The sequence below is a fragment of the Lolium perenne genome, chromosome 7, assembly GCF_019359855.2.
Source record: "Lolium perenne isolate Kyuss_39 chromosome 7, Kyuss_2.0, whole genome shotgun sequence".
Lineage (NCBI taxonomy): Eukaryota > Viridiplantae > Streptophyta > Magnoliopsida > Poales > Poaceae > Lolium > Lolium perenne.
In genome coordinates, this window is record NC_067250.2 from 140,286,183 (window position 1) to 140,307,695 (window position 21,513).

Below are 21,513 nucleotides of genomic sequence, written 5' to 3' on the forward strand. Positions count from 1 at the left end.
CGGTGGTACGTTAACACCATTATGCCATTACAAGGGACAGTAACTAATGACAACTTTTCATGCGAAAATAAACCCAAGGTACAGGTATGTACACAAACATTCCAATTAATAACATTGATCACACATAGCAGTTTAGGAAGCAGAGATGTGGTGATGTCCTAATAACGATCGCGGCCGACGAGTGAGAGGAGGAAGGTCCGGTAGTTGCCGGACGTCTCGGCGTGGATGGCGTCGGCTAGCGACCTCTTGTACTTCTTATGGTACTCCGCCTTGATGTACTGCATGTCGATCTCCGTCCTGGTCACCACCACCCGTATCAGCGCCGTGTCGCTGGTGCCCAGCCCCTTCATGGCCTTGTGCAGCACCTTGGCGAAGTACCCCGCCGGGCTGTGGGCGCACCTGAGGATGGTCAGCAGCCCGAACTCGAAGTTCCCTGACGTCTCGCTCTTCACAGCCTGCGACACACAAACGAAACGACGACGATCTCTTCTTAGGCGTGATTTGATTTTGCTTCGGAAGGGTAAGATTGATTATGAGAGTACCTTCTCCAGGGACTGGGCGAACATATGCTGGTAGGCGGCGGCGACGGACTCCATGTGCGCCCAGCTGCGCTCGCTGAAGATGCGGATGAAGGTCCGCTCGTCGGTGCCCAGCCTCTTCTCCCCAGCTCTGTGCAACTCCCTCGCGTCGGACGCTGCCGCCGAAGGATCGACCTCCGGGCCCTCATAGCGCGGGATACCCACGTACGCAAGCAAAAGCTGCAGGCATCAAGAACAGTGGGGAAGAGCGGACATATTGATTATAGGTTCAAATGCACTAGCAGAACCGATAAACGAAGGAGGACCTTCTGGTGATCGCCGAAGTTGCGTTCGGTAATGTCATGCTCGAGGTAGCAGCCGAACTTGGCACGGTAGGTTTGTTTCATGATCTGCAGCTGCGACGGCGTCCTGGAGCAGATCACCTCGGTGGCGGCACTCAGGTCGGTGATCTCCCCGTTGAGGGCCTGGTTCACTATGGTCGCGTCGCGGCCCGCGGGATCCAGGACCCAAAGCAGCATCGCCTTCTGCAAGGGCAGGCAGAGTCGTGTTATCATCATCATTCTACCTAAGTTTCAAGATACAGTATTACAGTACATGCCTTGTGGTTTCCGGTGAGCTCGGTCGACAGGCGGTGGTAGAGATCCTGGCGGTACAGCGCACGGTACTCCTGCATGATGAGCGCGCGGTGGGTGCAGTCGCGGTGAGCGAGTATGTTGGTTACCGTCGTGGTGTCGCAACCAAACCCTGCAACACATTCACAAGATCGAAGAAAGGAAACATTCATTATTTGGGTGCCAACCTTCACCACGGCTTCAATCTGTTTGTGTAATTACCTTTGAATGCCCTATGGAGGGCAATGGCGTCGTTACGCGGGGACGTCAGCACCGGAGGCACGCTCAGGCTCGCCATGGAGCACAACCTCGCCTTTTTCTTCTAGTACTTCTCAGTTTGTATAGGATAATTCTGCCGTTCGGTGAGCTATATTATGATTTTGACTCTTGCTGGTGCTGCGTACGTACGGGGGCATTTTAAAGGGAGAAAGAAATGCCCGGAGAATCGACCAACGCCGTGAGCCGTGAGCAGATGGTACACTGCGTCTGATCGACGCGGGCGCGTGTGGCTGGAGATCCCCACTATCGCGGGAAAGGCAGAGAAATATGCCTCCGATTGAATTGTGTGCAACTCATCACCATTAGCATGTGTAAAAAACCAAATCTGACGGTTTGGAAGAGATATTTTTCTAGTTGCAATTTCACTTGCAACTGAAAAAATTCAGCTGCAGCCTAACTTGCAACTAAAAATGATATGCTGCTACCCATCTTGCAAATAAACTGCATTAATGACAATACAAATCTAATGGTGTAGGACTCAGTTGTAGCTAGCAAAATCGTTTGATAAAAGGCTATAAAGCCCGACTTTAAATTAATAAACCTAACAAAACAAATCAATACAATGTATCGTTGAGGACATCTTACAATGATCATACATATACTACTTTGAGCACATTTCCCTTGACAGCGAAAGGTCGCAAATAAGGAGGAATGCTTGCTGGGCGGGCAAAGTTGCCAGGCCAGAGCCCACCCTAGGGCTCGGGCTCACTCCCCAAACGATGCACACCGTGGAGGTACATTACACCAACGCCGGCAGCATCATCGGGAAAAGCAAAGGGAACAAGAATCTAACATCAATGGGGGCACTGATACGCGTACAACACGCGTCCGTTGGGAACCCCAAGAAGAAGGTGTGATGCGTACAGCGGCAAGTTTTTCCTCAGTAAGAAACCAAGGTTTATCGAACCAGTAGGAGCCAAGAAGCACGTTGAAGGTTGATGGCGGCGGAGTGTAGTGCGGCGCAATACCAGGGATTCCGGCGCCAACGTGGAACCTGCACAACACAACCAAATTACTTTGCCCCAACGTGACAGTGAGGTTGTCAATCTCACCGGCTTGCTGTAACAAAGGATTAGATGTATAGTGTGGATGATGATGTTTGCAGAAAACAGTAGAACGAGTATTACAGTAGATTGTATTCGATGTAAAAAAATGGACCGGGGTCCACAGTTCACTAGTGGTGTCTCTCCGATAAGAATAAGCATATTGGGTGAACAAATTACAGTTGGGCAATTGACAAATAAAGAGGACATGACCATGCACATACATGTTATGATGAGTATTGTGAGATTTAATTGGGCATTACGACAAAGTACATAGACCGCTATCTAGCATGCATCTATGCCTAAAAAGTCCACCTTCAGGTTATCATCCGAACCCCCTCCAGTATTAAGTTGCAAACACCAGACAATTGCATTAAGTATGGTGCGTAATGTAATCAACAAATGTATCCTTAGACATAGCATTGATGTTTTATCCCTAGTGGCAACAACACATCCACAACCTTAGGGGTTGCTGTCACTCCCCCAGATTTAATGGACCCACTATCGAGCATAAATACTCCCTCTTGGAGTTACAAGTATCAACTTGGCCAGAGCCTCTACTAATAACGGAGAGCATGCAAGATCATAAACAATACATAGATGATAGATTGATAATCAACATAACATAGCATTCATTATTCATCGGATTCCAACAAACGCAACATGTAGCATTACAGATAGATGATCTTGATCATGTTAGGCAGCTCACAAGATCCAACAATGATAGCACAATTAGGAGAAGACGACCATCTAGCTACAGCTATGGACCCATAGTCCAGGGGTGAACTACTCACTCATCACTCCGGAGGCGACCATGGCGGTGAAGAGTCCTCCGGGAGATGATTCCCCTCTCCGGCAGGGTGCCGGAGGCGATCTCCTGAATCCCCCGAGATGGGATTGGCGGCGGCGGCGTCTCTGGAAGGTTTTCCGTATCGTGGCTCTCAGTACTGGAGTTATTCTCGACGAAGGCTTAAGTAGGCGGAAGGGTAGGTCAGGGGGCGCCACGAGGGGCCCACACCACAGGCTGGCGCGGCCAGGGCCTGGGCCGCTCCGCCCTGGTGTGTGGCTGCCTCGTCACCCCACTTCGTTTCCTCTCCGGACTTCTAGAAGCTTCGTGGAAAAATAAGATCCTGGGCGTTGATTTCGTCCAATTCCGAGAATATTTCCTTACTAGGATTTCTGAAACCAAAAACAGCAGAAAACAACAACTGGCTCTTCGGCATCTTGTTAATAGGTTAGTGCCGGAAAATGCATAAATATGACATAAAGTATGTATAAAACATGTAGGTATCATCAATAAAGTAGCATGGAACATAAGAAATTATCGATACGTTGGAGACGTATCAGCATCCCCAAGCTTAGTTCCTACTCGTCCCGAGTAGGTAAACGATAACAAAGATAATTTCTGAAGTGACATGCCATCATAATCTTGATCAATACTATTTGTAAGCACATGTAATGAATGCAGCGATAAAAGTTATGTTAATGCAATGAGTAAACAATTGAATCATATAGCAAAGACTTTTCATGAATAGTACTTTTAAGACAAGCATTAATAAGTCTTGCATAAGAGTTAACTCATAAAGCAATAAATTCATAGTAGAGGCATTGAAGCAACACAAAGGAAGATTAAGTTTCAGCGGTTGCTTTCAACTTGTAACATGTATATCTCATGGATATTGTCAACATAAAGTAATATAATAAGTGCAATATGCAAGTATGTAGGAATCAATGCACAGTTCTCACAAGTGTTTGCTTCTTGAGATGGAGAGAAATAGGTGAACTGACTCAACATAAAAGTAAAAGAAAGGCCCTTCGCAGAGGGAAGCATTGATAGCTATGTTTGTGCTAGAGCTTTAATTTTGAAAACAAGAAACAATTTTGTCAACGGTAGTAATAATGCATATGTGTTATGTAAATTATATCCTACAAGTTGCAAGCCTCATGCATAGTATACTACTAGTGCCCGCACCTTGTCCTAATTAGCTCGGATTACCTGGATTATCACCGCAATACATATGTTTTAACCAAGTGTCACAAACGGGTACCTCTATGCCGCCTGTACAAAGGTCTAAGGAGAAAGCTCGCATTGGATTTCTCGCTTTTGATTATTCTCAACTTAGACATCCATACCGGGACAACATAGACAACAGATAATGGACTCCTCTTTAATGCATAAGCATTCAACAACAATTAATATTCTCATATGAGATGGAGGATATTTGTCAAAAACTTAAACTTCCACCATGGATCATGGCTTTAGTTAGCGGCCCAATGTTCTTCTCTAACAATATGCATGCTCAAACCATTCAACTCATGGTAAATCGCCCTTACTTCAGACAAGACGAACATGCATAGCAACTCACATGATATTCAACAAAGAGTAGTTGATGGCGTCCCCAGGAACATGGTTATCGCACAACATGCAACTTATAAGAGATAAAATGCATAAGTACATATTCAATACCACAATAGTTTTTAGGCTATTTGTCCCATGAGCTATATATTGCAAAGATGAAGGATATGAATTTAAAGGTAGCACTCAAGCAATTTACTTTGGAATGGCGGAGAAATACCATGTAGTAGGTAGGTATGGTGGACACAAGTGGCATAGTGTTTGGCTCAAGGATTTGGGATGCATGAGAAGTATTCCCTCTCGATACAAGGCTTAGGCTAGCAAGGTTGTTTGAAACAAACACAAGTATGAACCGGTACAGCAAAACTCACATAAAAGACATATTGTAAGCATTATAAGAATCTACACCGTCTTCCTTGTTGTTCGACCCTTACTAGAAAATATCTAGACCTTAGAGAGACCAATCATGCAAACCAAATTTTAGCAAGCTCTATGTATTTCTTCATTAATAGGTGCAAAGTATATGATGCAAGAGCTTAAACATGAGCACAACAATTGCCAAGTATCAAATTATTCAAGACATTATACCAATTACCACATGTAGCATTTCCCGTTTCCAACCATATAACAATTTAACGAAGCAGTTTCAACCTTCGCCATGAATATTATGAGTAAAGCCTAAGGACATATTTGTCCATGTGCAACAGCTGAGCATGTCTCTCTCCCACACAATGAATGCTAGGATCCAACTTTATTCAAACAAAACAAAAACAAAAACAAACAGACGCTCCAAGCAAAGTACATAAGATGTGATGGAATAAAAATATAGTTTCACTAGAGGAACCTGATAATGTTGTCGATGAAGAAGGGGATGCCTTGGGCATCCCCAAGCTTAGATGCTTGAGTCTTCTTGAAATATGCAGGGGTGAACCACCGGGGCATCCCCAAGCTTAGAGCTTTCACTCTCCTTGATCATATTGTATCATCCTCCTCTCTTGATCCTTGAAAACTTCCTCCACACCAAACTTAAAACAACTCATTAGAGGGTTAGTGCATAATCAAAATTCACATGTTCAGAGGTGACATAATCATTCTTAACACTTCTGGACATTGCACAAAGCTACTGAAAGTTAATGGAATAAAGAAATCCATCAAGCATAGCAAAACAGGCAATGTGAAATAAAAGGCAGAATCTGTCAAAACAGAACAGTCCGTAAAGACGAATTTCTAAGAGGCACCAGACTCGCTCAAATGAAAATTCTCAAATTGAATGAAAGTTGCGTACATATCCGAGGATTACTCACGTAAATTGGCAGAATTTTCTGAGTTACCTACAGAGAATTCAGCCCAGATTCGTGACAGCAAGAAATCTGTTTCTGCGCAGTAATCCAAATCTAGTATGAACATTACTATCAAAGACTTTACTTGGCACAACAATGCAACAAAATTAAGATAAGGAGAGGTTGCTACAGTAGTAACAACTTCCAAGACTCAAATATAAAATAAAAGTGCAGTAGTAAAATCATGGGTTGTCTCCCATAAGCGCTTTTCTTTAACGCCTTTCAGCTAGGCGCAGAAAGTGTATATCAAGTATTATCAAGAGACGATGCATCTATAGCGGGGTTTGGAGTTTTCTCGACCATGCATTGTATTTTGTATATGTAAGTTTCAGAGGCTCCCTTTTCACTAGTCTTAGGCTTGCTATTCTCATCAAACAAATTTTCAGGGACAAGCCAAGCATAATTATCATCTAGAGCTTCATGCATTCCTAGGAGCTTGCAAGGTATTGGTGCTTTAATCTCCCCACCATTATTAACATTATTAGTATACCTTATTCTATCCATGTCCATCTTTTCAAGTGTTCTTTTAAAATAGGTGAACATACCAAGCCTCTTATGCTTAATAAAAACTTTTCTAGCTTCTTTGGCTATATCCTCAAATTCTCGCACAAAGACTTTTAAAACAAAATCTCTCTTTTCTCCCCTCTCCATGTCAGAAAGTGTAAGAAACATGTGTTGTATCATGGGATTGAGACTAATAAATCTAGTTTCCATCATGCGTACCAAACAGACAGAGGCATCTTCATAGGTAGGGACAGTTTTTGCCAGGGGTATATCTTCGAGATCTTCATGCATACTAACATGGGTGAAAAATTCTTCTATATTATCTCTTCCAATTATAGACCCTTGTCCTACCGGTATATCTTTTAAAGTAAAATTAGGAGGAAACATAATGAAATAAGTAAAGCAAATGCAAGTAACTAATTTTTTTTTGTGTTTTTTTAATATGGAGTATGCAAACAAGACAGTAAATAAAGTAAAACTAGCAACTAATTTTTTTGTGTTTTGATATAATGCAGCAAACAAAGTACTAAATAAACAAAGCAAGACAAAAACAAAATAAAGAGATTGGAAGTGGAGACTCCCCTTGCAGCGTGTCTTGATCTCCCCGGCAACGGCGCCAGAAAAAGAGCTTGATACGCGTACATCACGCGTCCGTTGGGAACCCCAAGAGGAAGGTGTGATGCGTACATCGGCAAGTTTTCCCTCAGTAAGAAACCAAGGTTTATCGAACCAGTAGGATCCAAGAAGCACGTTGAAGGTTGATGGCGGCGGAGTGTAGTGCGGCGCAACACCAGGGATTCCGGCACCAACGTGGAACCTGCACAACACAACCAAATTACTTTGCCCCAACGTGACAGTGAGGTTGTCAATCTCACCGGCTTGCTGTAACAAAGGATTAGATGTATAGTGTGGATGATGATGTTTGCAGAAAACAGTAGAACGAGTATTGCAGTAGATTGTATTCGATGTAAAAAATGGACCGGGATCCATAGTTCACTAGTGGTGTCTCTCCGATAAGAATAAGCATGTTGGGTGAACAAATTACAGTTGGGCAATTGACAAATAAAGAGGGCATGACCATGCACATACATGTTATGATGAGTATTGTGAGATTTAATTGGGCATTACGACAAAGTACATAGACCGCTATCTAGCATGCATCTATGCCCAAAAAGTCCACCTTCAGGTTATCATCCGAACCCCCTCCAGTATTAAGTTGCAAACAACAGACAATTGCATTAAGTATGGTGCGTAATGTAATCAACAAATATATCCTTAGACATAGCATTGATGTTTTATCCCTAGTGGCAACAGCACATCCACAACCTTAGGGGTTGCTGTCACTCCCCCAGATTTAATGGAGACATGAACCCACTATCGAACATAAATACTCCCTCTTGGAGTTACAAGTATCAACTTGGCCAGAGCCTCTACTAATAACGGAGAGCATGCAAGATCATAAACAACACATAGATGATAGATTGATAATCAACATAACATAGCATTCATTATTCATCGGATCCCAACAAACGCAACATGTAGCATTACAGATAGATGATCTTGATCATGTTAGGCAGCTCACAAGATCCAACAATGATAGCACAATTAGGAGAAGACGACCATCTAGCTACTGCTATGGACCCATAGTCCAGGGGTGAACTACTCACTCATCACTCCGGAGGCGACCATGGCGGTGAAGAGTCCTCCGGGAGATGATTCCCCTCTCCGGCAGGGTGCCGGAGGCGATCTCCTGAATCCCCCGAGATGGGATTGGCGGCGGCGGCGTCTCTGGAAGGTTTTCCGTATCGTGGCTCTCGGTACTGGAGTTATTCTCGATGAAGGCTTAAGTAGGCGGAAGGATAGGTCAAGGGGCGCCACGAGGGGCCCACACCACAGGCCGGCGCGGCCAGGGCCTGGGCCGCGCCGCCCTGGTGTGTGGCTGCCTCGTCGCCCCACTTCGTTTCCTCTCCGGACTTCTGGAAGCTTCGTGGAAAAATAAGATCCTGGGCGTTGATTTCGTCCAATTCCGAGAATATTTCCTTACTAGGATTTCTGAAACCAAAAACAGCAGAAAACAGCAACTGGCTCTTCGGCATCTTGTTAATAGGTTAGTGCCGGAAAATGCATAAATATGACATAAAGTATGTATAAAACATGTAGGTATCATCAACAAAGTAGCATGGAACATAAGAAATTATCGATACGTTGGAGACGTATCAGGCACCACAACAGTTGGAACAAGCTTACATGCATGGAAGGCGAATGCATGAGAAGAAAGATCAATGCCTTAGGAATATGTCGATAACAAAGGGGAGAATCCTATCATCAGAAAACCACACGGAGGCTGCAACCATGGCAACGGTCCAACCCATGTTGTTGGGCCACCCTAGGGCTTAGGCGCACCAACAAGCGATACACACCACCGAGGCACACGCTACGCAAACAAACAATGCACACCCTAGAGTTGCTCACAAAGCGTTCGGCACATACATGCTAGTCAATAAATGGGATCTTTGAACTCCTCATAGAATTAACTTAAGATTTCTCATAAATCATCTCTCACTTCATCAGCTAGTCGAGAACCGATAGAATATTTGCTAGGTGACCTCTGCCCTCCTCATTGGACCGAGTATAGTTTGCCACGGGCGTTCCGTTTAGAAAATATGGCCAGTCAATAGAAGAAGGACAGCTTTAGGGTCATCTATGCCTCCTCGGAGGAACAATTCGGGAATGCTCACCAGAATTCCAGTCGATCCATCAAAGGATCATCCAGTCATTCACTGACTAAATGGCCATGGGTTTCCTCCTGCCCAATTTGAAAGGAAGGATTTTTATCGTTCAAATGGTACAAGCATTGTTTGGTACATGAGTCCTTCACGAACTCTACTCTGATGACATGTTTCATTCGTATGAGTGATTCGACATAAAACTTCAAGCCTGAACAAAATAAGGAAATTTCCTTCGCTTCGATCTCAAAGGACTGGGGAGGGGGGCTATTGTCGAGGATATGAGTCTCGAGTGGGACCAGCAAGGTCAACACTAGCATGCCTAGTTCCACGAAGGACCAAATACCATGGGCTCACATCCTAGATGGCAGCCCGAGCCAGATCGTCTTGGAATACAAGATATGGAAGATCACTGATCTCTGATCCTTCCAAATTCTCATGTAACCGACTCAAATTGGAACTAGTATCCCGTTAGACCCTTGTAGACCCTTTGGCACATTGTAACACTAACTCTCACTGTCTATGTAAGGGGAGTAGGGGTCGTTAAACTAGTAAGATCACATTCGCTCGCAACAGATCGACCTACCATCATCTTCTACCTATCATCATAAAGGCGGCGGTCCTAGGGCCTCTCTTGCGTGAAGAGGAGGACCTTCCGAAGGCCTGGACTCGTGATCTAGCCGGAGTGTTGAGTTCCGGAAGGCTCCGCCGGCGAATGTAACAGTGCTTTTGCCTGGAGTTTGCTGGATCGGAGGTATTCGGTCATGCGCACCCATGTTTTTATTCCGACCGATTGGTTCTGGAGGGAGCGGCGCGAAGCTCTTTTTCTGTGTTGACATCAAGTGACTATGGATCCATGATGAAAGTCGGAAGAAGAGAATTTCATGAAGGCCGGAGGGGAGGACTAGCTAAGGGAGGTTCAAGTCTCTGCGCTGTTGAGGGACTTGCTTGGTGTTCCGGGCTTCACGGCAGCGGTATGAAAGTGGGGGCGACAACACAGGTGAAGTGCAGAGTCCTACCTTTCAGGGTGAAAACCCAAGGTCTGGCCTTAATTGGTTGTGCCTGGCAATGATCTTGGTGGAGGCATTGTTTTGAGAGCGGGGACTATCTTCAGGGTGAAAACCTATGATCTTTGATCGGGCGACGACGGTGTTTGAGCACTGTTCCCTTCTTGGAGGCGTCGTTTTTGGAGAGTCTGTAATTCAGGTGTTGTCTTGGCGGTGGATGTATTGCTGTTGTTAGGCCCGAGATACTGTAGCGGGACTTTTGTTTCTTAGTTTTCTTTTCTTGTTTTTTGGTTGTGTGCATCCGTAGTGCCATTAGGGTGGTGCGTTGTTGCAGAGGCTGGGTGTAATTGGTATCTTCTTGATATTAATATATTCCCTTTATCGAAAAATCTTCTACCTCCATCCACTACACACACATGCGCACACACACACACGCGCGCACACACGCACCCCCCCTCCAACACACACGCAAGCGCACACGCGCGCGCACACACATACATACACACACACATGAAGTAAGGTTTTTACCGGATTTGTATGTTCGGGGCCTATCTTCGGTATGCTACCATTCCAATCTACAAGTGTGGCCCCTCCGAACAAAATATACCGTTGTATAATACCTCAACAGCATGATTGTGTTGACTAGTGAGGAAATGTATAGACAATGGAACATCAGCATCACGGGTACATATAACCAATTAACACCATATGCCACACGACGAGTTTTTTCTCTCTCATAGGGTTTCAAGTGAATGCGATCAGGAGGCGTTATGTATCCCCTCAGTCGTTGGCCCCGAAATCATTGGTTCCCCTGCCCTTCGTCGACCGATCTAGCTAGGCGGTGGGGAACTTCGGATTAGATGCTCAGTCCCCATAGGATCCTCGAGTTCCGTACCTGTAGTGTAGGGGCATTGGCGACGATGAGAATAAAGGTACTTCAGCCCACTCTAGACCAATGTTCTTCCCTAGAGAAACGTCGACTAGCTGGAGTTTGGAGTTGATTGTCGGGTATTTAGTTGGCATGGTAAGCCTCTGTCTATGGCAATGCCATGCGGAGGAAATGATGTCGCAGAATTATTTTTAACACCATATGTCATTCCAGGGGGAAACAAATATGTACACAAACACTGATTTCAAAAAAAAATGTACACGAACATTCCAAACACACGCATCTATCACCCATAGGCCATAGCGGACCAGGAAGGCGGAAGCATAGGCACTCAGCCGAGCCACGGCACCATACTGGTGCGATTCTAATAACGGTCTCGGCCGACGAGCGAGAGGAGGAAGGTCCGGTAGTTGCCAGAGGTCTCGGAGTGGATGGCGTCGGCCAGCGACCTCTTGTACTTCTTGTGGTACTCCGCCTTGATGTACTGCATGTCGATCTCCGTCCTGGTCACCACCACCCGTATCAGCGCCGTGTCGCTGGTGCCCAGCCCTTTCATCGCCTTGTGCAGCAGCTTGGCGAAGTACCCCGCCGGGCTCTGGGCGCACCTGAGGATGGTGAGCAGCCCGAACTCGAAGTTGCCCGACGTCTCGCTCTTCACAGCCTGCGACAGATAGAGAGACAGACATATATATGAACTTTTGATTCTGCGTAGGGGAGAAGGAACACGAGAGAAATTTGAATGTCCGAACATATATATGAGTCACCTTCTCGAGGGAGCGGGTGAACATGTGCTGGTAGGCGGCGGCGACGGACGCCATGTGAGCCCAGCTGCGCTCGCTGAAGATGCGGATGAAGGTCCGCTCGTTTGTGCCCAGCCTCCTCTCCCCGGCTCTGTAGAGCTCCCTCGCGTCGTACGCTGCCGCCGAAGGATCCACCTGCGGGCCTTCGTAGCGTGGGACTCCCAGGTACGCCAGCAAGAGCTGCAGGCACGCACGCGTCAAGAACACAAGGAAAAGGTTGGGATTAATTGTAGATTGAAATACAGTAGTAGGAAAAGTTTGCAGAACCGACGAAACCTACCTTCTGATGATCGCCGTAGGTGCGCTCGGTGATGTCATGCTCGAGATAGCATCCGAAGAGCGCGCGGTAGGTCTGCTTCATGACCTGCAGCTGCGATGGCGTCCTGGAGCAGATCACCTCGGTGGCGCCCCTCAGGTCGGTGATCTCGCTGTTGAGGGCCTGGTTCAGAATGGTGGCGTCGCGTCCGACGGGGTCCAGCACCCAGAGCAGCATCGCCTTCTTGTGGTGGCCGCTGAGCTCCGTCGACAGGCGGTGGTAGAGGTCCTGCCGGTACAGCGCCCGGTACTCCTGCATGATGAGCGCGCGCTGCGTCGAGTCGCGGTGCGCCAGGATGCTGATCACCGTCGTGCTGTCGCAGCCGAACCCTCTGAAGGCCCTGTGGAGGGCGATGGCGTCGTTGCGCGGGGACGTGAGCACCGGAGGCACGCTCAGGCTCGCCATGGATCGCGCGACCTCTCCGAGCTTCTAATTTTTCTCTTCTCTCAGATGGCCGTTAATTTCTACCCCTGCCTCGGCCGCGTGTGAGTCTGCCGCTTGTGCTGGCGTTGCGTACTGGCCGGGGGTTTTAAAGGAGGAAGAAACGCCCGGCGGGGAATCAACCGATAGATCAATCAACGCCGTGGGCAGATGGTACACCGCGTCCGATCGACGCGGTCGCGTGGCCGGCGACCCCCACCACTTCACCACGAATCACCGGGAAAGGCAAAGGGAAATATGCCTCCTCATCGTCGTCATCGACCCAGACCCAGTGAGGATCAATCGCCTTGCGCCGCGCGCCTTTCGGCCCATACCAGATGGGCCATACAGATCAAAATGTGGCATCCGTGGTGGGTGATGTGGCACGCCAGCCAACACGCCCGTGGTCGGCGGCTAGGTTTTTCCTACCTGCATGACAAGGGAGGTACGGGAAGAAACATCCATCTTCCACGCTCAGGACATGGGAGCTACTGAATTCAATCTTTTACACTATAATATTACCTCCTGGCCCCGCTTTCCTGCTTAGTACTTATTGTTTGGATGTACACTCCACACAGCCATCATCCAATAGACGTATGATGCAGAAAAACTAAAGTTTTTCTTTTGCGAGAAGAAGAACTAGTGTACAGAACTGGTCTGAAAGCTACTCAGGTCGGACTACAATTTTTCGGCCGTCATGGCTCTTACAGCAATTTGGGCAGGGTTTAGGATTCAAAAAATATTCAAATTCAAAAAAAGTTTAAATAAAAAATCATTTTCACAAAAATCTGCAGGCTAGAACGACACAAAGAAGCTGATAAATCCAGTTGTATTGCCCTGCCTCTCCAAATGCAAACACGGTACCAGCGTGGCCACGATTGGTGTCTCCATCGAGTCAATCCAATTGTCGTCATCGGACCTATCGTTGCAGCCGTGGCTACATAGATCCACGGTCAGCCACCGAGATTCTACCCACATAGGTGTTACAACCATTCTATCATCAAACGGTTTCGGGTCCGCCATACACCATGCTCGGCCGAAGATCACGACAATAGAAGGGGATGAGCCGCACCGCTGCCGTTTGTCGAGAGGGCTTTGGCTATTGGAGTGTCCTATGGGTATGGGCTATGGCATGGTGGGCAGGGGACAGGGAGAAGGACCGAAGGGATGGCGGCTTGGAATTCGACTGAGCCGCCCTCCTAGAAGTGACTCGAGGGACCAGTTCCTCGAGGCCCTATAAAAATGTTCATAGTATATAGGAGTTAAGAGTGGTGTTTTCTTCGTATGCTTACAAGTAATGTTAATAAATAAAAAGCAATTCTAAAAAAAAATTCACACATATGAAAAAGATATGTGTACTTTCAAAAAACATGCATGCACGGTACTTACAAAATGTAGGAAGGCCGAAAAAGAAGCATGGAAATGAAAAATTATACTAACAAACTAACGACAGGAAAATAAAACATGAAATAAGAAAAGCCTGAAACTTAAAAGGGCAGGACAATAAAATAAAATTGAAAAACTAAGGGACAAAAACAAAGAGATCAGAAGACACCCAAAGAAAAACCACCAAAAAAAGCAAAAAAAAACACACACACACGTGCACACTTAATGCACTACCCCACGTACCCTGATTGCCGGCAGTTTGGGGACGGCATTTTAGCCTAATGCCGCTAATGGCTAGTTTTTCAGGCATTTTTTTTATAACTGCCGTTAATGCAGCATTAGTTCTGGCAATTTTGGAAAGTGCCGGCAATCTTTGCATCAATACAGGCAGTTGAGGAAAGTGCCGGCAATATTGGCCTGATTACAGGCATTTTGATAACTGCCGTGCTTTGTAACAGCGGCATTATAGCCTAACAGTGCCGGCGATTTTTGCTCATTTTGTGGAAAACCCCTAAAAAAGTCACTTATTTAGAAAACTCCTTCCACCTATGACCTCTCTCACAAGTCGTCTTCCCCTTTCCTCACGCCCACGCGATGCCGTCGCCACCGCCGCCTGCCGCTCCGGCCACCGCCGGCTGAATCTTCCGCGGCAGCTGGCCGGTAATACAACGTCGCCATCTCCTCCCTTGGTTCCCCGCCGTTGCGGCCCTCTCCAGCACCCACGCGCAAGCGCCCGTGAAACCCTAGCCGTGGAGGCGGCGTGCCCGCCCGGCACCGAGCGCACTCTCCGTAGGATCCCTCGCCGCCATGGGCTGCTTCCTCTCCTGCTTCCGCGGCCGCCCCGGCAGCGCCTCCGGCGACGGCCGCCCCGGCAGCGTCTCCGGCGACGGCCTCCAGGTACGCCCACCCCCTCTGCGATTCAGTAAACCCCTTGTTCTCGACCCGCACGGTGTTGATCTGTTCCCGCTGGCTCAGGACCCGCTCGTGCGCGCGAGCAGCCTCGGGGACGCCTTCCTGGACGACCGCGACGACGACGCAGCAAGTGGGTTTGAATTTCCTTCCCCCCCCGGCCGATCCGCTCGGACTCGACGCACTCGTGGGCTGATTTCCTGGTTTTTGGTTTCAGAACTTGCAGCGGGCGGAGACCTGGATGAGGATTTGGGGAACTGTGACGACGAACTCAGGCGAGAGGTACCTGCGAAGGCGTTGTTCTGTTTCCTTGCTTACTTGTTACCGTGTGCAGCTCCGTCGGCATTCAGGCCGTATTGAATTAGCTGATGCGTAGATTTTCTGCTGTTCCCTTTGTCACGTCTGCATACACTGTCGACGTTGTCTTCATGGACAGAATGTGGGTGTTGTAGCCTAGACGGATTGTTCTCGGTCTTGTATTATTGGTTGTTATGTCTTCTGCGACCTGTTTAGTCTAATGTAAAGCGTGCAGCCCTAGCAGTAATATGTCGGCAAACTAGTTCTTCTCCTTTCATGCTTTCTTTGACTGTGGGGGTTTATGTGGAAATGGGCTGTTTGTGTAGTTTAAGTTTTAAGTAAATCTAAAAGTTTAACTCCTAAATATGTCATGTTAACTGGATGTTCATTTTGTCCTGTGTGCCAAGGCTTATGCTCTAGATTGATTCAGTGGGAATATTACTGTTTACTAGAATGTATATGCATGCAGCCCCGGCGACAAAAAATAAAACAATCTGGTGATTGACTGAAAAGAATACTGCTTATAGTGTAAACCCCCCAGCCCTTTGTCTTTGTGTAGACCATATTCAATTTTTTTTCTCAAATTTTTTTTTTGAATTGGTTGATGCATATTTTTCATATCTACACCGTTGATGTGGTCTTCAACGGTAGTCTGTAGGTGTTGTAGCCTAGATGGATTATTCTCTATCTCGTGTTATTGTGGGTTATGTCTAGATGAACTTTGTAGTTAGAAGGGAGTTCTGTAATTACCAAGTGGAACCATGTAGCAGAATGTAAAGTTTGCATCGTCATCTATATACATGTTTTTATCTTATTACCTTGCTTCTTATGTTCAGTAAAGTTACTTGCTGGTTTTTCCTCTTGTTCCTTATACAGCCAGATATTTGGTCTCCACTTAGTAAAGTTTGTTTCCAAAAAAAAATTCTTATGGTGTGGTATTTACCCTTTTATACAACTACAGGGATTAAAGTTCTAGAGATATAGATAGAAATGTTGCTCAAGATGCTCGAAGGAATTCATAACAATCAAGTTCACAAGGATTCAACTCCAGCAGATACTGTAAGCTCACATGCCTGTCTAGAGAACTTTACCCTTCAATTTTGGGACTTCGGCAGTCTAAGTTCGTATCCATTTTTCTGATGTCAAGTTTTGTATTAGCTTAGATTTTTCGTAGTTGAATATGTAACAGGTTCTAACTTGTGCCAACGATTATTATTTTCTTGTTGTTGTGGAAACACACGTTTATTTAGGCCCTTCTAACCCCAAGACGCATTTTTATTGTGTCTTGTTCTTTCCTATACAGAGTATAATCGAGGTACCCACTCTCTGGTAACTGCAAATGTTTGCCTGACAGCTAGGTTATGCTTGGAGGCATGATGCCTCTGTTAATCCCCCATATAATTTATATGATATACTCCCATAGTAGAAATTATGTGCATAATGATTTGTAAGGTAAAAGGGAAATTGGTTCTCACATGTTTTGGTAGTTCCAGGGTTAAACAATGCTTTTCGTTACAATTATGGTTTTGTGCTAGTATCTCCATTACTATGTTGGTATTCAGCTAATTGTTGATGGTTGTTGTATGCATATTGATATGTCGTATAAGATATATATGATGTTTAGGTAAGATGTCGGGTTTCTCTTCTTTTTTCCTTTATGAGCTTTGCGATACTCTGGTTGTATTTGCATCTAGGCTTTGGTTGTTTGAGGTTCTTAGGCTAGTATATTTATGTACTAAGGTTAATCCTTTCATGTACAAGTACATTTCTAAATGTTACTATGAGTCTCTTATTCTAGCAGAGTACCAACCTGGTCACTTTGTGAATACATCTATTGCTGGCATGTCCATCTCCACTTATCCCTGCCAAACTGAGACATCAAATTCGAATTTCAGCAACAACAGAAACATGTTAGTGCTCAGAGTACTAGATGTACTTCATTATCTAGGTTCAGATTCTTAGGAGAAGAGTGAGAGCCCAAGGAACCATGAGTTTGGCAAAATGTCTGAATTAGTTGATGCACCTTTGTTTAAGAGTAATAGTACAGTGCTTAACATCTGAACTTTGTGGTTCCTAACAAAGCCGATAGGACTTTTTTTAGCGAGTTTATCAAACTAATTCCACATTATTTATGGCTGGAGTTACTTTCTAATTTTTTTAGCTTATCAGTCACCTCACCTTTTTTGCCTTATTGCTCAAAAACCAAGCATAGGAAGCCATTTTTAATGCAGACAAATACTCCCTCCATTCTCTTTTATAAGACGTTTTAGCTCTTTTATAGATTCGCCCACTTTAGTTTGTATCTAGTCTATTTTTAATGTGTAGATTTTGGTTCATATCTAGTCCACTTTAAAATATCTTAAGTGTCTTATATTAATGAACAGAGGGAGTAGGTAACAGTGAAACAGAGATACTGTTTCGGCGTTAATATAGCACATTCACACTAAAAAGTTTAAACTGTCAAATTGTTTCTTTATTTCTGTATGCATCTTATCTACACCCCAATTTTCAAAATAGAAGTATTATAAAATATAGAGGCATTTTTACCTTTGCTGTTTCATACCTTACTTCATTTAATCATTATTTCCAGTGACAGCAAGAATTAGTATTCAGGCTGCAACTATGAGTAGTGCTATTCCAGGTCCATCATAACCATGGGTCCCTGTAGATGTCGGATTCTATGGGTTCCTTTTTTTTTACTTGGACTATCAATGCACATGCTTTCCTTCTCAATTTCAGCATTTTTCCATGATACCATACCTCAAATTTGACGGTGCCAACTGCCAATTAACTTCAGAAAACATGTCCATAAGTTCTGGTAGGACTGTAGGAATCAAAAAATCACTCTGTTTAGAACACTTATTATAGGGATTTCCATGCTTTTAAAAAACTTTAATTATATAATTAATGTAAAATCAAAGTTTACAATAGGTATTCTATTTGCGAGGTCAAAAGCATTGTTATTCATCGAGGGACACCTATACCATATATTGCACCATTTAGGTTTTTAGTACCCACTGATAAATATTCCGTCTGCCTTTTGATAATATGGTTGTTGATTTTCATTGATATTATGGTCATACCATTCTTGGTAATACATACATCTTGCTGGTAGCTAGCTCGGACACAAGTAATGCTAATATTCAATCAAGGAAACGTTCTCTATCACTGCTTATCCTAATCCTTTTGTTCCAACGGGTGTAATTCTTTTGCAGACTCACATCGAGCTTGTGGTGTCTGCTGGTTTTGTTCTATTTTTCGATTTTGTTGCTGGTCCTTTTCCTGCTATCGGTGAGGTGGAATTTTCTCTGCTTTGATTGGCTGGCTATTCAATACTTCATTTATTAGTCCATCGTTCCACATGGTTGGCTTTCGCTGATTAGTTCATTATATTGTCGTGTTTCAGCTTTTGGTCATGTGTGCTGGACAACATTGCCAGTGGGTCACAGGGGCCGGGAAGGAAACGGCGTGGAATGGTTTGTTTGCTGGACTGCTATATTATTTTGTTTGATGAACTACTATCAGGCCAAATCTACTCTTAACTATTGATTGTTTCTTTAAAAAGGTAGATGGAATGTGAAGTATTCTTAATTGTTTCGGAATAGGATGTGAACCGTCCTTAGTTGTTTTAGAATAGAATGTGAAGTATTCTTAGTTTGTTCATAATAGCATACATGAGCTGTGCAACAAGACCATTTTGGGTTCAGTTAGGCTACGCTCATATAGTGCATATCAATGCGTCACATATAGGATAGTTGTTTATACAATAACCTGTAATTTATTTTCCCCCTAAGTTTCTTATAATTTTTTCATATATACATTAGCTATTGTGGCTTGAGCAGATAACAATGATCGCCATGGAATTCATATATAACTAATACCAGTTTTTTCTCGCCAAGTGAAATGAAGGGAAAGAACGATTTTTTTTTTTCCAGAACTGATCATCTTAAAATATTTGCCTCTGTTGTGTTCAAATAATGCAAGCATTCTAAAGGTGTTTTTTTTTCTCCCCGCAGGTCGATCCCGAGGGTGCAGAGGTGCTTTGAGCTCCGCCTCTCTGACCGCCACATCCTAAAGTTCAGTTACGCGTGTGTAATTATGGTTCAGTTCCATGCACCAATCATGGATACCTCTACCAAGTCGTTCTCGCCGTTTGGTATGGAGGTCTTTCTCCTCGACATGAAACTCGCATCTGAATCTGTCCCCATGGATTTGGGAGCCCCGACCTAATTTACCATGTTCGCATCCAGGTAACACACACCAGTGATATCACCAATCCTCCTTGATTTTACAGAGTTCATATAGGATGCCTCTTTTGCTGGTAACAAATGAAGTATAAACTTTTTGTCTGTTGTTTTAGTTGAGGGACATGACAGATTAGGTTTTAGTTTTCATATATGACCAATATTGATTGATTCCATAATACTGATTTATTACAACTTTTTACTAAATCAGAGTCAATTAATAGGGAACACAGGGAGTACTTGCTTGCTTATATCACACCCTTTTCATGCTACCCCCTTCAAAAAAAAGATTGGCAATTGAAATTCTTTGGACTAATCAACAGTTGACAAAAAACATTCAACCTGCTGTCGACGATGTCCAGTCTTATTCACTTGCATTTCTTTTCACATTTAATGACATGACACTTTCCTTTGAATCTTTTACTAGTTCATTGCTCTCTGATCTGCTTATATTTTGATTAGTTTTTATTTAACCTTTTGTTGTGTAGAATAAGATTGTATAGGGATCTGTCGATGTCGAACTATTCTTAGAGGCTGCACTTGGTTTATATTATGGGAAAGTAAACAAACCTGACAGGCTAAAGGTGATCATTGTATTGCTTACTGCTTAGGGACATGTTACAGTTACACAATCAAACATGAATTGGATTTATTGTGTTCTCAGCTACTCAACTTACCTCTAATTCGGAACATACATTCTGTAGGCTCTTTTACTTCTTGCACGCTCCATTGAGGCAGATCCAAGCACAATTATTCCGTGGGTGTTTTATCTTCATATTTACTATCAAAAGGATGAAGGACTTGGAACATTTTCAGTGAACTGCAGGAGGGTGGGTGGAGGGCGGAGGGCGCGCTCACCGGTGCTCTGGCATCATGCTCGACGTGAACCTGGTTGTGGCGTCGGGGACGTGAACCTGGTTGTGGCGTCGGATGCATGGCGCGGATGGCGCAACTTCCTCTGGCCGCACGACGAGGCATCTGGCCGCGCAGCGAGGCAGGGCCCAAACTCCATGACAACTTTCTTCCTCGGCGGCAGATGAACCCTGTTGTTCATGATGAGGAGATCAACCCTGTTGTGTATTTTATCTAATGGTTTCAAACCATGTTGTTCATGATGTGGAGATGAACCCTGTTGGTCATGTAAGTTAGATGCCTGGATTGTGAATCCTTGAATGTTTCAAAATATTGGTTTCAAACCTAGATTGCTTGGAAATATTGGTTTTAAACATTTGCTTGACTTCTTGAGTGTGATGTATGCTTGATTGTAGATTGCTTGAATGTTTGCAGGCAGTATAGCAACCTTAAAAATGCCTAAGAAAATAATCAGCGGCACCAGAATTAAAAGCCTGAAAAAGTAATTGTAGGCATCTTTTAAAAGTGCCGGCAAAAAGTTTAGATGGTATCCCTAGAAAAGTGCCAGTAAAAAGATTTCGTGATATTTTTCGAAAAGTGCCGGCAAAAAGATTCTATGGCATTTTCGGAAAGTGCCAGCAAAAAGATTCCATGGCATCTTTCAAAAGTGCCGGCAATACTAACTAGCGGCATTTTTGGAAGTGCCTTAAAATATAATTAACGGCACTTTTCTAAAAATGCCGGCAAAGACCTACCTCGACTGGAATAAACGCAGCATTTTTTTTTGTGCCTTGAAAAATCTTTGCCGGCACTTTTGGTGCCTTTGCCGGCACTTTTTTGTGCCGGCAATTTGGGTACCTGACGCAGTGATGGGCGAGTCCCATGCTTACGCTAGGATTGCGTGAAGGTCACCTAAGAATTCTGGGCGAAGTAGGGAGGGGCCAGGTCGGCGGTAATCGCCATCCCTCACGTCTCTGTTGTTTTTGGGCCCGGCC

General features: G+C 44.7%; 3 protein-coding genes across 13 annotated transcripts; 1 reads left to right on the forward strand and 2 right to left on the reverse strand.

The window, feature by feature from the left end:
- Positions 1 to 44: 44 nt before the first annotated feature.
- LOC127318739 (annexin D5) lies at positions 45 to 1,547 on the reverse strand. The gene is made up of 5 exons (XM_051349219.2): positions 1,373 to 1,547; positions 1,138 to 1,283; positions 845 to 1,063; positions 543 to 758; positions 45 to 455 (listed from the first exon to the last, which is right to left on the reverse strand). The coding sequence occupies exons 1-5, from the start codon at positions 1,446 to 1,448 to the stop codon at positions 159 to 161; spliced, it is 954 nt and encodes a 317-aa protein (XP_051205179.1). The 5' UTR covers positions 1,449 to 1,547; the 3' UTR covers positions 45 to 158.
- A 9,932-nt stretch (positions 1,548 to 11,479) lies between these two features.
- LOC127318737 (annexin D5) lies at positions 11,480 to 12,924 on the reverse strand. The gene is made up of 3 exons (XM_051349218.2): positions 12,375 to 12,924; positions 12,059 to 12,274; positions 11,480 to 11,955 (listed from the first exon to the last, which is right to left on the reverse strand). Exons 1-3 carry the CDS (start codon positions 12,813 to 12,815, stop codon positions 11,659 to 11,661), a joined length of 954 nt encoding a protein of 317 aa, XP_051205178.1. The 5' UTR covers positions 12,816 to 12,924; the 3' UTR covers positions 11,480 to 11,658.
- A 1,788-nt stretch (positions 12,925 to 14,712) lies between these two features.
- Positions 14,713 to 20,894, forward strand: LOC127318699 (uncharacterized). 11 transcript variants are annotated; one of them, XM_071822967.1, is made up of 9 exons: positions 14,738 to 15,113; positions 15,192 to 15,258; positions 15,343 to 15,407; positions 16,384 to 16,481; positions 18,638 to 18,713; positions 18,829 to 18,898; positions 19,439 to 19,672; positions 20,155 to 20,250; positions 20,371 to 20,894. In XM_071822967.1, the coding sequence occupies exons 4-7, from the start codon at positions 16,413 to 16,415 to the stop codon at positions 19,650 to 19,652; spliced, it is 429 nt and encodes a 142-aa protein (XP_071679068.1). In that variant the 5' UTR covers positions 14,738 to 15,113; positions 15,192 to 15,258; positions 15,343 to 15,407; positions 16,384 to 16,412; the 3' UTR covers positions 19,653 to 19,672; positions 20,155 to 20,250; positions 20,371 to 20,894. The 11 variants fall into 11 exon arrangements, 10 of the variants coding, with proteins under 10 accessions (XP_071679072.1, XP_051205132.1, XP_071679073.1 ...); XM_071822971.1 differs by adding an exon at positions 18,958 to 18,987 and having other exon boundaries at positions 14,713 to 15,113; positions 18,829 to 18,875; positions 19,439 to 20,894; XR_007862086.2 differs by having other exon boundaries at positions 14,720 to 15,113; positions 18,638 to 18,718; positions 19,439 to 20,250.
- The last annotated feature ends 619 nt before the right edge of the window (positions 20,895 to 21,513 follow it).

Excerpts from the sequence above, each read along its gene's own strand:
- LOC127318699 (XM_071822965.1), top strand. The coding sequence starts at position 16,413 with ATGTTGCTCAAGATGCTCGAAGGAATTCATAACAATCAAGTTCACAAG. Across the intron at positions 16,482-18,637 it reads ATTCAACTCCAGCAGATACT|ACTCACATCGAGCTTGTGGT; the intron begins GTAAGCTCACAT and ends ATTCTTTTGCAG. Across the intron at positions 18,899-19,438 it reads GAAGGAAACGGCGTGGAATG|GTCGATCCCGAGGGTGCAGA; the intron begins GTTTGTTTGCTG and ends TTCTCCCCGCAG.
- LOC127318737 (XM_051349218.2), bottom strand. The coding sequence starts at position 12,815 with ATGGCGAGCCTGAGCGTGCCTCCGGTGCTCACGTCCCCGCGCAACGAC. Across the intron at positions 12,275-12,374 it reads CCTACGGCGATCATCAGAAG|CTCTTGCTGGCGTACCTGGG; the intron begins GTAGGTTTCGTC and ends GCGTGCCTGCAG. Across the intron at positions 11,956-12,058 it reads TCACCCGCTCCCTCGAGAAG|GCTGTGAAGAGCGAGACGTC; the intron begins GTGACTCATATA and ends TATCTGTCGCAG.
- LOC127318739 (XM_051349219.2), bottom strand. The coding sequence starts at position 1,448 with ATGGCGAGCCTGAGCGTGCCTCCGGTGCTGACGTCCCCGCGTAACGAC. Across the intron at positions 1,284-1,372 it reads CCTCCATAGGGCATTCAAAG|GGTTTGGTTGCGACACCACG; the intron begins GTAATTACACAA and ends AATGTGTTGCAG. Across the intron at positions 456-542 it reads TCGCCCAGTCCCTGGAGAAG|GCTGTGAAGAGCGAGACGTC; the intron begins GTACTCTCATAA and ends TGTGTGTCGCAG.